This window comes from Lactuca sativa, chromosome 3 (assembly GCF_002870075.4).
Source record: "Lactuca sativa cultivar Salinas chromosome 3, Lsat_Salinas_v11, whole genome shotgun sequence".
In the NCBI taxonomy this organism is placed as follows: Eukaryota; Viridiplantae; Streptophyta; class Magnoliopsida; order Asterales; family Asteraceae; genus Lactuca; species Lactuca sativa.
The window spans coordinates 13,664,589-13,683,388 of record NC_056625.2 but is presented as its reverse complement, the minus strand read 5'-3'; the positions used below and the strand labels follow the sequence as shown (position 1 = coordinate 13,683,388).

Here is an 18,800-nt window from a genome sequence, read left to right as displayed (position 1 = left end):
ACGTCTTAACAATTCAGATTCAGTCCCTTACACTGGTTTTAGACTGCCCGTTATCACTTTCTTGATATCACTTCCCAATAATAACTACTAACGAAAAACTATTAAGTAAATGAAAAACTGTCTTTAAAACGAATCATAGTAAGATAAACTCAGGAGTATAAAGAAGAAAATGCAAACCGTAATTCACCGATTAAATTTGCATTCAGAAGGTCTGAGAACAGCACGCATAATCTCAGAACAGATCTGAAAATTCTTCATGTCGTTAATCACAAACCCCATTTCATCCCTTCCTTTCTTCCCTTCCCACAAAGGACATATACTCTCAAATAAAATTCTGAGTGTTGTACAGTTGAGAGATGCCTCCTATCTTATGCCTGGAACAGCCAATACCAACAAACCGACGTCTGATGATATGCCTCCATAGCTGCTCTGATACATAACGGGATCAGTTGGTCTTTGGAACCCAGTCCATTTTGAAACTGTGTTGACCTCTGTCATCTTTGCAGGGTACTCTCTCCCATGACATATTCTGCTTATCACAAACAAAAGATGCGGAAACGTTAGAGTCATTAGGTGATTTGGGAGATTGAACCTTTGGAACCCATTTGTAGTTAGGTTTGACTCATTTCTTTTTCGATCCGATGGGTGCCTCGGCACTTGATTTGGAACTTGAAGCCGATCTTCGAGATGACTTAGACCTAGTCGGTCTTTGTTTCGCTGGAGCATCTCTTGGATTGGGCTTCTTAGCCGACGTTCCCTTTTTGTTCTTCGGAGTTGGATTCTTGGCCTTCTGCGCATTCTAGTCACCATGGTCTGAACGTGACCTTGAGGGGTTTCTTTTGAAGTATCTCCCTCTTGGCGCGTTTTGCCAGCCTTTTGCATAGTAGGGAACATATGCGCGATTAGGATAATTTCTGGTAATTTTTCCAGGTGTTCCACAGTGAAAACATGTATTTTTCTTCACTGTGAAGTTGTTTCTTCCTGCCCCTGGTAGCGTACCCTTGCCTTGTTTCTGGTTGTTCCCACATGCACACATGCAGCAAGCAGTTTGCGTTGCTTGTTTTAGTGGCCTGTATTTCTCAACAGAAAGTTTTTTAGGAGTAACAGAATTAGAAGCAACAAATTCAAAGTTCAAGGAGTCATTGGTTTGTTCAATAGTTTTCTCCTTGATCTCATCCTCTACTACTTTACCAGCACAAGAAGTAGAATCATTAGTATCGTTCAGCTCAACACCCTTAGTTGGCCCTGATTGTTCAATCTTAACTGAAGCTGGAGTAGTAGTTTGGCCATACTGAGCAGACATTTGCTCATTGGTCTCAAGGGGTGGGTTATAGTTGTGATTAAAAGGAGGTGGCACACTATTATACCCTAAACCTTTGGTTTGATTATCTTTAAAAGTCAATTGTTTTTCTACTAAGGACTCGACTGTCTTACTTGACGCAGTATAATTTTTGAAACTAACATTTGTTTTTCCACACTTAATTTTCAAGGTGTCAAGTTCTTCAGTTACAGCAGCAAGTTTGTTTTTAATGTGATCGTAATTTTCACACTTGTTGCTATAATCTTCTTGAAGCTTTCGGAAATCCTTGATTTTGGCTTCTAATTGTGCTTTTAATGGTTTCAGACCTTTCCTAAGTTGATATCCTTCGTATTTTAGGTCCTCATTTTCCCTTTTTAGCAAATCAATTTGTTCACGAAGAAATTTAATCGTAGCTTCACAAGATGGAGTACATGAAACTTCATTTACCGAAATGGATGAGGAACTCATTTTTTTTAAATGCCCTTTGACTAAAAACTCAAAAGTCAACCTTAAAAGTCAAAATTTAAAAAGTCAAACTCAAAAGTCAAACTTGAAAAGTCAAACCGAAAAGCTAAATTTGAAATTTTAAAAGTTAAACGAGAAAGTCAAAGTTTAAAGTCAAAGGTCAAATTTTAAAAGTCAAAGTCAAAATTTAAGTAAAAAGTCAAAAATTAAAAAATAAAATTTTTGAGTTGAAAATGTAATTTAAAAATAAAGAAAACTGATTTTTGCGTTAAAAGTGTGAAATTTGCGAAATTAGGTTCGAAATTGAGAAGCCTTTTGAATTAAATTGGGAAGGAGGAAACCATCCATCAAGCTAGCTCAGATGGTAAGGCGCGTGTTTGTTGAGCTAAAGGTCTCGAGTTCGATTCCTTGCACCGTCAAAATCCTTCCCTCTTTTTTAATAGAAGCACACTGCAAGGATTCCTGCAGGTCGAGGTTGCGACGTGAGGACGAGGAATGCACACCGAGCCGCACACCTTCAACAAATTCACGGAAAAACGATGTTTTTCACCCTTTTTTGCTCCAAAACTCGATCAAAAACTCGTTTTTATGAAAAATGCAAAGAAGAAACCCCCCTTATTTTGCCCCGATCTATCCAAAAACATAAAAAACTTTTCAAAATAAGATCAAATAAGCTCTAGATCTGACAAAATTGATTGATACAATCCAAGCTCTAGTACCAATTGTAAGTCCCTGAATCTATGGATTCAAATCAGTAGTCAATGAATTGCAATCAATCAATCAGAGTGTAGAAGAAGTAGAATAAGAATAACATCAAGCATGCACACATCTATTACTCATAAATGTCAAGTACACCTTGAAAAGCACACACATACACGTCACTGTTCATGTACATGCCTGACACATTGACACTTCCTATTTATACCACAATTAGCAGCACACAGGTGTGCAGCCGCACACACGTGTATGGCCGCACAAAGGTGTGCAGCCGCACACAGCGTGTGCGGCCGCACACACCCACTAACAAACCACAACCACCACAACACACTCTAACATCCCACCAACACCTATATAAGATAGATGCCTAGCCCAAACCACATAACTATGACCTAACAATCTCCCCCTTGGTTTGTGGCTAGCATGAACTCAGGTCTTCTTGATCAGTGTCACAAAGGTGTGTATGTTTGGCTTCCTGAACTGCAGAAGATCCATAGCATCAATCAAGACGAATAGCGCAATCGCTATCTTGATACTTGATCATTGCAGTTGCACAAGGCTCTTCGACTTTGGTCTTGAACTTGTCACCAAATTCTGCAATAACTTTGTTCTTCAACTCAAAGTAGCCTGCTGATAGGGCACCAAGATTAAGCTGGAGATCGGAGATCTGTTTCGAATTTTGAAAGTTTTCTTCTTCAATCTCGGAAACTCAAATATCGAGGTTTTAGATCAAAACGTCTTTCTCGATGATCTTCAATTTAAGAGTAGTGATCTCCTCCTTAAGCTCTGAGATAGATGGGTCTGCTCCCCTAAACTTCCTTCACCTATTGATATTCATTTGCCACGAGGTAAAGGATCCAAATCATGTTGAGCAAGAAACCTGGCAAGCCTTACAGAGGCAGCATCATGCGCAGGTTGTGGAGGAGAAAAACCCCCAGGAGCAGAAGAACTCCCGACTTCAAATGAAGATCTAACATTACTTGGTCCTTTTAAGGTCGATTGAGTTGGTGTAGCAGCTGTGGAGGGTTGTTAGAATTGTGGTTCTTGATCTTGAATAAACACTCCATGCCTCGAATCAAGTCGACTTCTTTTTACAGAAGGCAGGGAGATTTGTGTCGGTGTCGAATCACTTGTGGATGGCACAGATGTAGGAATAGCAGAATCAAGAGGAGGAATCCTTGAATTTGTATCCATATCGGTTGAAAGGTGTCGGCCATCTGATCAAAAGTTGGAGACGTCACTTTGAGAACACCACTAACTCCTTCTGTCTAGGTTGCACAATATCATGGACAGTGTCAAAGAAAGCATCGAGGTCTTCCCTGCTTAACCTTATATCATTATCCGTAGTCCATAAGCTGATCTTTGAGACACTCAACAAGCTACACTTTAACTCAGGAGCATAGATGACGTTCTCAAAACTCAGTACTCCATTTATAACTATTCCTTTTTCAGTGATCTTCCCTCCATCTCCTCCCGCGAAGGAAACATAGCCCCCATTAAAAGTCTGAATGGTGTGCAGTTGGGAGATGTCTCCTGTCAATGTTCCTGGAACAACCGTTGTCGACGTACCAAGGTCTGACGACATTCCTCCGCAGCTGTTCCTGCACAATAAGTGGGATTATTTAGGTTTGGCAACCCAGGTCATTACAAGCCTGGGTTGACCAACAACTGAGAGGGTTTACGACCGCACAAGGGATTATAGTCGTACACTTGATTACGATTGTACACGGGTGTACGGACGTACACCCGTGTACGACCGTGCACCAGATCACAACCGTACACACCAACCGCACACTCAACTGCACACACCAACCGCACACAACAACAGCACACACCAACCGCACACCTTCAAAGTCTCAACCGCACACCTTCAAAGTCTCAGCCGCACACCTTCAAAGTCTTAGTCGCACACCTTCAAAGTTCGAACCGCACACCTTCAAAGTCTCAACCACACACCTTCAAAGCTCCAACTGCACACTCAAAAAATACTAGATTTTTGAACGAATTCTAATTCCAAACTAGTAAAAACAATGATCAGCAAGCAGTTTCTCAATCAAAAAGTATGAATGCACTTCAAAAACCATAATTATCTTCAACCGCACACTCTATGATTTTTCAAATTTGACACTGAATTGGATTTGATACAAATTGTAAGTCCTCGATCTGCTTGTGTATCAATCGGATCCAATTGATGGTGTGGAATCCCAATCAATTGGATGATGTCAGATCAAATATAAGAGAAGGAGAAGAAGAATTAAGATGAATCTACTGATATATTGATGATATGAATGATGCTCCTTACACAACATTCTCTCACACACACAATTCTTCTCTCTAACTTTCTCTCTCTACAATATGCTATACTCCTTCTTTTAGCTACATTTATGCTTATTTTGGGACATAAGATACTTATTATGTTTGAAATCTATTTGTTAGTAGCAAAGATATATTCGGTATGAAAATGAAGCAAACAAGGAGTTGGAAGCAGGAAATGTGGCCCAAGACATTTGAAGGAAAAAAGAGGACCAAAATCCTAAAGCCCACGACATGGTTGCCCTAAAAGACGTCGTGGAGAATATGAGATTTAGTAGAAGACCACGACGTGGTGTCTATTTACCACTTCGTGGTGATTAATTTTATGGAAACTATATATATCCGAACATTAGGTCGAATGGGAGGACGTCTGGCCAATTTTTTGAGAGGGATTGCAACTAAAACCCTCCGGAAACCTTGGAGAATATGAGAAATTAATTGGAACTCACGAGTTGAAGAGATTTAGAAGAATTCTACATAGATCTATTCGTTTTGCTAATCATTACTCATGTGTATTCTAAATTGCATTGATTTATGTGTTTTTTCTGTTATTATGAGAGGCTAAAAAATCTTATACTTCTGTTTGGTGAAGATGAACCTAATCCGTACGTGTTGACTTTGATTTATGGGTGATATATGTTGATTTTACTTGTCTTTGATAATTAAAATCCTAACATGTTGAAGTTCTAGTTTATATTGCTTAATAATGAAGTTTTGTGTGGCATAAGATCAATCTAGTTGCATGAAACTAATACCTAATTATTTATGATCATTAAATAATTTGAGCTAGGGTTAGTCACATGTTAGATCAGGTAATTAAAGCTAGAAACTTGAACTGAGTTAGAGAGCATAATTAATCTTAATTTGTGCTTGGTTGCTTAACTTGATCATAGGAAAATAATTTTTAGATTTACCATTCATAGTCCAATTTTACTTATATCGATTTTGTGTTTAACCTATGCTTGACCATTGCATGGTAATTCATAAAGTGATTCATTTAGGTATTTGATCATAATAACTAGTTAATAAATTGGTAATCAATATATTCTATCTACTGGAACTCAATCATATGAGAAGGGGAAATCATATCTTAACAAAAGTATTATATAAATCTTGAAGTAGATTTGTTTTTATTTGCTTGTTTAGTTGTTAATTTGGTAGTAATTTGAATTAAGTTCTTATGATCTTGCAAAATCATTAAAAACCCCCCACTTTAAGTTTGTTTTCTTAGTTTAATTAGAAGTAGTTATCTTAATTAATTAAATTATGTTCCCTGTGTTGGACACCCGACTTACCCAAGCTATTCTATAAACCGACTAGGTACACTACCTATAGGTGCATAAATTAGTTAAGTAAGTTATGTTATAAATTTAAAACTAGTAGGTACCTTTGGGCACATCAAAAAGTTATCTTAGTGCGACTTCTTTAAAGAACAAGGATCTTCAGGCAATTATGACAAGGTTGGATGGTTAGTTTAATAAGTTGAATGAAGATGTGGATTGGATTATGTTGAGTGGTATAGCAAAAGTGGTGGATAAGTTGTTAGTGGAGTCTTTTTTTATGAAGCTAATTTAAGAATTGCAGACAATTTTTGTTAATTATGGTAGGAGGCAGGGATATGAAATGATGAATACCTAACATGACATGGGGTTAGCTGCTCCCTTTGTATGACCATGCATGCTTTCAATATATGGAAGAGGTGTTTTCTTCCTTGTTTTTTGGTGATTACCTTATGGGGTTAGGCATTCCTTTTAGCAATGTGGAGCATTTGCAAGTTTTGCTTTCTGATCATGGTGGTCATGGGGCATCTAGTAGTGGTGGAGCTAATAATGAAAACTGAGTGATGAGGATAATCTATTTGCTTTCGTTTATACTTTGGGTATATGTGGACACGTTTGTTTGGTGTTTATGATGATGTAGTTGATGGACATCCTGTAGTTTTCTTTTGATAATGGGTTGTTGATACTCTGCTTTGTTCCCCTGGATATTAGTTATCTTTTTATTGTAGTTTTTTCTTGTATATCGTTGTTTTCATACAAGGGCCTTCTATTTATTATAATATTGCTTCCTAGCTTTGGCTATTGGAGAATGATTATACTTTTTCTAGGTACATTCCCTTTATTATTTTCATAATAATTTTACTTGCAGTGCTTCACGTATCCCTCAATTCATGTATCGATACTGTGTACCTCATCAAGAAGGTTCCTCTTATGGGTGTGTAGTATCCTAATGCGATCGTATTCAAGTAGTATTTTTGGCTAACTGAGTAGTTATGGCCAAGAAGTAGCCTTTTATGATAATGCTAGAATGGGCGACTGTCCTAGCCATTTGTAGTAAATAATTATTTTCATGGGCTAAGCGGATAACCCTAGTTGAATTATGATACTCGTTTGTTATATCACGATATTCGGCTGGCTGAGCTATCTATAAAGAATAAGTGTATTTTTAGGATAAACATGTATCCTTGGTCAAGTTGCAGTACTTGTCGATTATACGAGATTAGTCGACTGACCAAGTTGTCTGTAAAGAATGAGTATATTCTTGGGCTAAACATATAGCCTTGTTCAAGTTGTAGTACTTGGCCAGTATATCAGACTAGTCGGTTGACCGAGTTGCCAGTAAAGATTGAGTGTATTCTTGTGCTAAGCAGGTAGCTTGGTCAAGTTGTAGTACTTAACCATTAAAGCACACTAGTCGGCTGACCGAGCTGTTTGCAAAAGAATAAGTGTATTGTTGGGCTAAGCAGGTAGCCTTGGTCAAGTTGTAGTACTTGACCATTATATCAGACTAGTCGGTTGACCAAGTTGTCTATAATGAATAAGTGTATTATTAGGCTAAACATGTAGCATTGGTCAAGTTGTAGTACTTGACCATTATATCAGATTAGTCTGGTTCCGTGTTGTTTGTATAGATTAAGTGTGTTCTTGGGCTAAGCAAGTCGCCTTGGTCAAGTTGTAGTCCTTAACCATTATATCAGACTAGTCAACTGACCGAGCTTCCTGTAAGAATAAGTATATTCTTTAGCTAAGTAGGTAGCATTGGCCAAGTTGTAGTACTTGGCCATTATATCAGACTAGTCGGTTGTCCGAGCTATCTATAGAACGAGTGTATTACTCGATGTTTTTATAGAAATAGCTTTTCTTTCGTTACTCATAAATGGAGTGATTACTGCTCTCTTGTTACCTACACTCTTACTCTTCGTAGGCCTTACTTGTTGCTTCTTCCTTGGCCATTCTTGCCTATGACCGACATCTTACCTCCTTACTCCTCTTGCGCTTACTCTTCCCTAACAGGTTTGAATGGTATCACTTCCTTCTTTTCTTTTCGTTGCCTCTTAGTCCCCTAAGATAGCAATTCAATGGCCTGGTTCTTCAATGCTCAGTTATCTCCTTTGGTTATAACTATCTGCTTCATTTCCCCATTATATACTTCTACTAAATTCGTCCTTGTCTTTTTCCTTTTCCGTTGTGACTTTCTTTCCTATGCCTTGCTTATTTACTTGGTAATTCTATCTTGTCTTTATTTTCATCCATCTGGTTGTCTTGTACCTTATCTATTTATTTGGGCAAGGATTTTTCTTTATTTCTTAATTCTACCACTTTAGTCTAGCCTCCCTTGTCCATTTCCAAAAGTTTCTTGTTGCTAGTTGAGTTTATGCTTATGGTCCATCTAAACCCCTCTATAATTATAAATGTGTCTTCTTCCATTGCATGTCATGTTGCTTGTTCCACCAACGTTGTTAGTGCGTATATTAAATGCTTGTTTCCTTTCAAAGTATTGATGTTGGCCTTTTGGTTTCCGTCGGTGTCAAACTTGGAACCGTCCTGATTTCCTTTTACTATTGACATTTTATTTTTCCTCTCAAATTTAAGATTATGGAAACCTTTATTTGTATTATTTTTACTTTGGGCTTGCTCTATTTTTCCTCTCCTTCTCTTTGTCAGGATCATTCGTACTCTCGATATTGTGTGCAATTTTACCACACTATGGATAGTTGATGTTATGGCCTTCAACTTATGCGTTCATGTCCTTTTGATTATTACATCATATGGTGATAACGAGTTTATGATGACAAAACACACGAGCGTGTTGTTGTGTTCTATCGTTGTGGTGATATATTAAGGTTAGCGGTAACTTGATCATACCTTTTGGCCACATATTGTGGACAACAAAACTAATCAAATGGTTCTCGGGTGGTTCAACCTTTTTCTACACATTTCCTAGAAGTTGTTTTTAGAAATGCTTGTACGTGATGTCTGTGGAGCTCCCATTGTCTAGATAAATGTCGTTTACATAATTTTAGCCCATGAACCCCCCCCCCCCCCCCCCCAATTTTAATGGGTTCATCCCTTTTGTGATTCTTATTACTATATTCCCATTTGTCGAATGTGAACGTGTAGTCTTCCCATTCCCCGTTGACCTCATGTTTATTTGCTTGTTGGAACACGAAAATCTTTATCTTCTTTGGTCCTTTTTCCTTTGGATCAACATATGCTATACTTTCTAGGTGTTTGGACCGAAGTCCCTTTATCAGGTCAGTCAATTGTCCTAATTACATCCTGTTTTCTAATTTGTGACGCAGCATAGTGCATTCGATGGTGGCGTTCCCTTTTGAATCATCGAGCTTGCAATACCTTCCTTGGTCCTTGTTCATTGATTTTTCTCTTGTCTTTCCCCTTTTGTTCTCTTTGTTCTCACCAATTGTTGCCACCTCGTTGCGATCCTTACTCCTTGTCATTGTGGGACTACAACTATGGTAGGGGAAACGGTTCGGACGAGGGTGCCTTGTGTTTTGGTAACTCGCATTTTATGGAGCCTGGGCCCTTGCATATAGTGTACAGTTATCCTTTTGATCATTAAGTTTTTCACTGTGGTTGGTTTTCATCTTTTTTGTTGCCGCATCTTTTTACTTTATATAGCGATGGACTATTTCCATCATATCTTTTTTGGACATGGATTGTTTTCCTACCAATTTCTTGAATAGTACCACTGGTCGTAATCCTTATGTGAATGCAATGATTACCATGTATTCTGCTTTCTCCGAGGTGTTTAGTGTGGCTTTATTGAAGCGGCACACAAAAGCAGTTAAGGACTTGTCTTCGCGTTTTCTACACCCCAGGATAGCTCGGGCGTCTATCGTGTATCTTCTTTGTTGAACGAAGTGTTCGACAAAATCTTCCCTAAACTGATTAAACTCGTGTAAGCTTTTCGCTGGTAAGCTTTTGCACTACAGTAGTGCTACTCCTAATAAGGTTGTTAGGAAGAACATGCACCAATATTTTTCGGCTAAATAATAGGCGTTTAATGTTCACTTGTAATTTTCCATATGATCATCAGGATCCCTCGTTCCATCATACTTTGAAATCTCTAGTATGTTGTTCATGCAGGTAACTAGTATTCTCGTATGTTTCTCACCAAGGGTTAGTTGTCCAACCTTAAAACCCAACCGTCATTAGCATTCCCGAGCAAGTTCCTATTGCCACTTTTATTTGTCGTATGTGTCGTTTGATGGGTGTGTGGGACTGTTTAGTCTCGTTGTGTAGTTTCCAAAGTGTAGGTTTGCAAATTTTGAGGGGGTAATATGCTTGATAGTGTGTATACGGGAATGGTGGTGGCAATGCTATGTATAACAATGTGTGTGGTTGTGTTAGCGTTGTTGTTGTAATTAGTGAGGGTGGTAAGACTTGTATTGGCAGCTCATTGTTCCTAGTCGTCACCTTGCTTAGTTTATTGGATATGTTCCTAGTTGTCTCTACTTTTACTAAGATTGCTTGTCATGCTTTCTTACGCCTTCGTGATGTATGGTCATTTAGCCCTTCTTTCTAGTTGGTTATCTGGTGGAGCAGGTAATGGTGCATGTGGTTGTAATAAGGAGGCTATTTTCGTCCTTGTTATTGGTCTCGTTATAGTAATTGGCATGAATGTTGGGATCAAGTTGATACGATGGAAAGGTGAACTGGAACGAGGGCATGTGATAAGTTGCTTTTCTTGCATTTTTCTTATATGGATGACCCCAATGTTCCTATGTAATTTTTCTTGGAATATTGAGAGCTACTCTTCCGGAATGTCGCCTAATGAACATTAGGAAATCACGATGCATGAAATGAGCAAACACTAGGTTAGAAAGCCAAACCGAATGGTTGACCCCGGTATTGCTCTCTAATGCCTTGTTTTTTACATTCTATAAATATGTTGCTTAAAAATTGTCTGGGTTGAGAGAAGAGTTTACCTTCTTTTATAGGTGCAGCCTAGTCCATCCATAATTTTACCATTTGTGTCTTGCATTAATTCGTAGGTCATAAGTGGTTTTCTGCATGATAAGCGGTTTCCGTGGGGTGGACCCCGGTGTATGGGTCGTTCCCCATATATCATTAACACTAAAATGGGGGAGGATTGTTGGCGATTTTAGTGTCAACGGGCATTTTGGATAATTGGAACTAACATGTGAATTAAGAAGCTAATTATTTGTACTCTATATTATATGTTTGGCGAATTCGAAGTCCATGCATATATAAGATCAAATTATAAGTCGGTACGACAAAATGATGGGTGTCAAGGGGGAGGCGCCCCCTTGGAGGGTCCTACGGGTAGTACCTAGTGGGGTCCAAGGGGCAGAGCCCCCTACGGTGGAAATATCAATGGGTAAACTAGTTTCATTATGGAAAAACGGAATTCTAGTGAGTGATTATTGTAAGTTTGACAAATCTTGTCAGTTTTGGAAACTATTGATTATATCATTAAATTCCAGATTCACCTAACCAATTTAGTAGATAACAACCCTAATGTCATTTATAATGGGTGAGCAAAAACCGCACCGCAACTAAAATTAACCGCAAAAACCGCAACCGATAAACCGCAACCGCAATAAAAATCGATGGTGAGGTTTATTGTTTTTCAAAAACCGCAAATTTGCGGTGCGGTGTGGTTTTTAGTTTTCAAAAACCGCAAAAAAACCGCACCGCACCGCATATATTATATACATTTTTTTATTAATTATTAATATATTAAATATTAAAAATAAAACAAGTTTCATGGATGAAAGATGAAAAAATACTAGAAGACAAAAGTGTTGGTTTTTTGTTATGTTTAATTTTGAAAAATGGTTAAATTAGAACATTTTAAGATATTTATTGTTAATAACTATATTGTTAATAACTATTGATTTGACGTTTTTAAGATATTAGTTGTTTGTAATTTAAGTTAATTGTCTTATACCTTATGGTTTTTTTATTATTACAAGTAAATATGTTTAAACTCTTAAAACCGTTTGAGCTCTAAACTGTGGTTAAAAAATACAAGAAAATAACTGCACCAAATCCATGTGGTTAATAACCGCAACAAAAAAAAAAAACAAAACCGCACCGCAAAAATAACCACCTAACCGCACCGCAAAAATAATCGCACCAAGCGGTTTTGAAAATTGATTAACCGCATTTGCGGTTAGTGGTGAGGTTTTTGCTAATAACCGTATCGAACCATACCGCGCTCACCCCTAATTTATATATACGGCTCATATTTTGAGTCGTGTATGACCCTTCTTAGTTCTTCTTCTTCTTGAATAAAATTCAGAATTCTTTGGCAATTGGCTTGTATTTCTGTGCCTAAATACACAAGTATCAGTTTCGATTATCCTAGATTGAATTTCCTGTTACTCAGACATAGGATCGAAATATCAGTTCGGAAAAAAAAAAAAAAAAACTTACAGGATCCATCGGAAATCCGGCTCTCCACCATCACCTGCTCCCAACAACCTTGACACCACACCCTCCGTCTTATAAAGCAAGCATTGAAATTCGTTTTTGTTCACTTTAATCATCGTGCATAAAGTAAAATTTTTACTGTATCTAACTACTTTTCTATATGTTATTTCTAAAATAATTTCATTTCAGCATTTTTTCTAAGCTAATTAGAATTCATTCTTTTTGTCACAATATACTTCGTAAACTAAATGAATCTATGATCTACAGAAATTTTATAACATCAATTCTTTTTCAATTTGTAAAACCTTGGTACCCAGTTACCTTGTTCGTACTATATCTTTTACGATTCTTTGTTTAATTTATAATTTTAAAGCTATTAAATACTATATAATTTAATAAAGTGTTCTATGAGAGTGTGTTTAAAGGATTTTGCATAACCTTGTGGCCATATATCAGGCTCTTGGTAAGATGCTTTTATAGAAAAGGACATCTCCTATTATTGTTTTGCCATCAAAATTATTAGAAGTAACATGCAACTTAACAAATTGATTTTCCATTTCAATAAGTCCAACCACTGGAAACGTATACTGTTTAGCTTCTTTAGTTATATGCATTTATGTATTTTTTTTTTCTCAATATGCACTCCAAGTTTGAACGAAAGGACAGAATCTTTTTGATGTCTTATATATAGAGAAAGAGGTTCTTGAAGAAAGTTCACAACTTTGCTCATCATCTAACACTATAACTGATCATCATCTGAACCCATTCCTACATACTCTTCCCTTTTGAAACAAAATGGGTCCAAAAAGAACCCCGATTATACTTCTTTTGTTCATGTTTCTTACGGTTTCTTCATCCCACAAATATAAAAACAAGAAAAATTACAAACCATGCAAGAACCTAGTCTTGTTCTTCCATGATGTTGTGTACAATGGGCAAAATGCAGCCAATGCAACATCAGCTATTGTGGGTGCACCTGAATGGGCCAACCGGACAATCTTGGCTAGTGATTTTCATTTTGGAAATATCGTGGTTTTTGATGACCCCATTACTTTAGACAACAACTTTCATTCCCCTTCTATTGGTCGAGCTCAAGGTCAATACATTTATGACACCAAGAACACCTTCACTGCATGGCTAGCATTTTCGTTTGTGCTTAATACTACGGATTATCAGGGAAGCATTCAGTTTATTGGGGCTGATCCGATTATGATTAAGACTAGGGATATATCAGTGGTTGGTGGGACTGGTGACTTCTTTATGCATAGGGGGGTAGCGACTATTATGACCGATGCTTTTGAAGGTGAAGTTTATTTTAGGCTTCGTGTTGATATAAAGTTCTACGAATGTTGGTAAGCATAGTATCATATAATTGCAAATCTCTTCTCACATCGTGTGCATCTGATTTGGATTTAAAGTCATTTCCTTTTGTATTTTGGTTGACATAAGTGTGTCCTTTTATTGTGAATGTGAGAGTTTTCTTGAATGTTAAAGCTTGAATACAATTGTTATATATATATATATATATATATATATATATATATATATATATATATATATATATATATATATATATATATATATATATATATATATAGAGAGAGAGAGAGAGAGAGAGAGAGCCATTATTAATCAATGATTATGGAATCAATCTAAAAAGTTAGAATTTAAATTAATCAACGTCAAAACGAAGGATTGTAAACATTTACGATGGAAACACATTTACCGGATTATAACAAAACACATTTCCTATTTTTTAATTTTTGTATTCCATGTTTTTTATCAAAAAAAAACCGAATACATCATTATTCATGATTTTTCATCCTCTTTCCATAGATATTCATATTCATATACAAAAATTAATTTTTTTTTCAAACAAACTCACTTCATTTCTATCTTTTTTGAAAATTTAAGATAAACTTTTTATCGAAATTTTTTAATAAATATATTAAAATTCTTATTTTTTGATACTCTTTAAACACAGATTCATATTGATATAAAAAAATAAAATTTAAATTTAGATTCATAATGTGAATCTGCCCATTGTGAATAGTAAGTCAGATTCATATTATCAATGTTAAAATTTAAATATTTATAGTTCAGATTCACAATACTAATCGATATTATTTTTTTGATCGATGTTAATGTTAACTAATAAAAGGAAAAAAAAATTGAAATTTTTTGTATAATTAGTTTTTTTGGATAAAAATAAATTTAAATATTGAAAAAAATACGAAGTGGGTTTTTTTTGTAAAAAAAATAAGTTTATTTTTTATATATCAATATGGATCTCTATAGAAAGAGACAGAAAAATCATGAACAACTGCATATTCGGTTTATTTTTCCAATAAAAGACGTAGCTTAGAAAAAATTTAAATGACAAAAAAAAAATAAAATAAAAAATAAAATAAAAAAGATGATGAATTTTTTGATAAAGATGTGGTTTTATGGTATAATCCGATGCATATGCATTCAACATACAAGTGTACATCCATAACCTTGTCCGTTAATCTTTTTAAATTTCGACACTCACGATTGGTTCATTGGTTCCTTATTAATAATGTTTCTCTACTGAACCTCATCTTATATATATATATATATATATATATATATATATATATATATATATATATATATATATATATACAAGGTTCTAAATAACGTAAGTCATGACTTGGTGGCGTTTGGCAAAACTTGGAAGCAGGTGCAAGCCTTGGAGTCGTGGCGCGCCATGGCGAGCTTTTTAAAACCTTGTGTGTGTGTGTGTATATATATATATATATATATATATATATATATAGACACACACACACACACACATATATATATATATATATATATATGTGTGTGTGTGTGTGTGTGTGTGTGTGGTTAGGTTATATTGTTCTTACTAACTATTGGGTACCAGAATGCACAAATCTGCACCATAGATGGAATAGAAATCAATGATCAATGATCTGAGAGTCTATGATATTATAATAGGTTAACATGTACCATATAATCAAACAAATTTTAGCATAAGGGTATTTTGGACAATTAACTATATTTAAAAAAGAAAATTTTCGGATTGTTACGGATAATTAAAACTCCTAATTTTAAAAATCTAAATTTTTCAAATGAATTCAATTTAATTCTAAACATAATTTGTAAACATAACCGATTTTATTCCGTTATAATGTTTTTTTGTTAGAATAATGTTCTTTCAGATTTTTATTCTATTAGAATATTAATGCAGAACAACATAATTCTTAAACTCCCAGTTGAAGAATAAGAACATTTTAATATTTTCATTTACGTTCGTACTTAAATACAAATTGAGACATATTCTTACATACAAATAGCCTTATACATTTTTATATATTTATACATATTCTAGATGAATAAATACAAGTGTAATTCATAAAAAATAAGAACATTCTTAAACTGTGAGTGTTATCAATCTTTGACTCATTCTTATCAGGTCTTCAATCCGTTCTTCCGACCATTCCTATCACAAATTCCACAAAAACTAAGAATGGTTAAAAGCATGTTACTTGCAATTCCTATCAATTTATACATTCTAGCAAAATACATAGAATATATTCAAGCAGAATACATATAATACATTCTGATAAAATACATAGAATACATTCTGACAGAATCCATTGCATACCACTATTTTCTTATTCTAGTAAAATAGTAAACAACACACATATACAAAATTCATTGCAATTTGCAAGAAAAATCCACTTTTCCAAAACTCAATCAAACAGTATTCAATCATGTAGGAACAAGAAATGAAAAATCTATCTAATCTAATTTCGTACCAAAAATAAAAGAGCGTGAAATGGGATTGAAGAAACCGAATGCAAATCCAAACTTAATCCAAATCAGCTAGCATTAACCTGTTGTTATGAAAAGCGCATCCAACCCAATCTAAATTAAGTTATATAGTTCTGAAAAGAATAAGGAACAAAACGAAGTAAAACATTAAAGGTTATTAATTATTTTTTCATTGAGGCATTTTATCAAACACATGGAGGCCATGACAAAATGTTGTTGTTTTTAAACAAAAATTCCAAATCAATAATGATTTTGGAAAGTTTCGATGTCTAAATTAATGTAAAGTAGGATAGAATTGAGTTTATAACAATATCATCTAGGTAAAGAAAAAAAGATGTCAGTCTGTTACCTCAAATTAAGAACAAGATCCATGATTCCATTAGTTGCTGACAAAATTTCAGTAGCCTATTACAAATATTCACCATTAAACTCAAGTTTGAGATTCTTTGAATGAACATGGGAGTGATTTTCGCGGTAGTAGGCATCTTGTGTATTACCGATTAACTCATCAAGGCCAAACTTTTGACAGTGACCGATTGTGAAGATGATCATGTCAAGAATTTTGCAAGAGATCACCTTATCTGTTATCCGAAGGTTGTGGTGTCGGTGTACGGAGGCAAGTGTGGATGTATTCTAGCGATGAAATCATGTGCACCGACTGTGACCAGGGAAGACGAAGAAGTAGACAAAGAAGCAGTACGTATCGATGATGCTGAACAATTGTGATGTCGGCCGATGATTTTGTAGGGTTTCAAAATTGATTATCCTAATTTAAAGAGATATTAAATGTTTTGAATATTTTCTATAATTAAATATGGTATAGATTACTATTATACCCTTCAACAATTTATTAATTATTTAACTATTTGCTAATTTGTGATTGGTGCATTCATGCACACGATAGTTGTCAAAAACATTTGAACCTAACTCTCTCTCTCTCTATATATATATATATATATATATATTTATATATATATATATATATATATATATATATATTTATATATAGAGAGAGAGATAAGTAAGTTCAATTGAGAACATAAAAAAGGTTGAGAATGGTGTTGGATAAGTGTCTAAGTCCATAACTATAATTGGTATGTACTTGACCCGATTTGGCATGGTCCATTTGGGTTGCATGGCATCGGAACAATTGGATAGACAAAATGAGAAAAAGGATACTTATGATTTATATTAATATATTATAAGTTCTAACATATTAATATAGAATCATATTATTTAATTAGTATTGATCAAGAATTGATTTAAAATTAATTTAGTGATCAAAAATGAACTAATGAAATATAGACTCTTATATATATATATATATATATATATATATATATATATATATATATATATATATATATATATATATAGGATGGGCCAAGTTCATTTAGGTTGGGCTAAGCTTTCATGGATAGTCCATGGAGTGTTTAACCATGGATCCTATGGAAATGAAAGGTCATGGTATTAGGGTTTACATGAATGTAACCCTAATCCTTCACACTCTATAAAGAGGTCTCTAGTTCATGAAATGAGCACTAGTGTGTGTACACAAGAGGGCAAAACCAATTTTGGTGCTAGTATCCTTATTCTCAGGTTATTCCAAGGGTTATTGGTGTTGTGTGAACCATTTGAGATGCAACACTTGGGGCACTAAGATCTTAAAGGTTCAAGACCACAAGTTCCATCAAAAGGTATGTCCTTTTACTAGATTCTTGTATTGTATATATTTCATATTATGCTAGTTAGGATGAAACCTGGGAATATTGAATATTTGTATGTATAATAGAGAGAACATAGATCCAAGGTTTATAGGGTTGCATGTACACCATAGGAGTGTTAGAATGCTGAAACCCATTAGTGGTATCAGAGCCTAGACTTGTTTTCAATTATACTTGATGCAATTTGCTGAAAAAAGCTTAAAAATAAAAAAATTTGATGTCTGGACAGGGGACTCGACGAGTCCATGGAGGGACTCGATGAGCTCATGTGCAAATTCATCCAACTCGTCAAGTTGGTTCATGCACTCGAAGAGTTGGACCTCCTGATAGCATATATTCGAGTTTTTTGGCTGGAATTGGATTAGGAACATTACCCTAAGCTGTTTTTGAACTTGTAAACATGTTTTTGATGTGGTAATGTTCATTCAAATCCAATTTCAAAGATAATTGTCAAGAGATTCATGTTATGTATTAGTTTAATGGTTAGGATAATTTCATGAAAATTGTTTGATTTGAATTATCTTGTTCTTATGAGTTAGTCTAGATTAATAGAAAATTATGTGATAATATGTTTTCGATCGAAATTGATCTAAATGTTGGTCATAATTTATGTTTTTGTAACTTGTCCTCAAGTTATATGAAAAGTCACATTTATGAATTTTTAAAACTCATAAAATTTCCATAAGTTATGAAAATGAAGAGACTCATTTTTAAATATGTTAAAGCCTTCCATAACTTGTCATCAAGTTATGGAACTTG

The 18,800-nt window shown here is 34.9% G+C and overlaps 1 protein-coding gene across 1 annotated transcript; it reads left to right on the top strand.

Annotated features, from left to right (window-relative positions):
* The first annotated feature begins 13,196 nt into the window (after nucleotides 1–13,196).
* On the top strand, nucleotides 13,197–13,981 carry LOC111886482 (disease resistance response protein 206). The gene has a single exon (XM_023882735.3). The coding sequence runs from the start codon at nucleotides 13,291–13,293 to the stop codon at nucleotides 13,849–13,851; it is 561 nt and encodes a 186-aa protein (XP_023738503.1). The 5' UTR covers nucleotides 13,197–13,290; the 3' UTR covers nucleotides 13,852–13,981.
* Nucleotides 13,982–18,800: the final 4,819 nt, after the last annotated feature.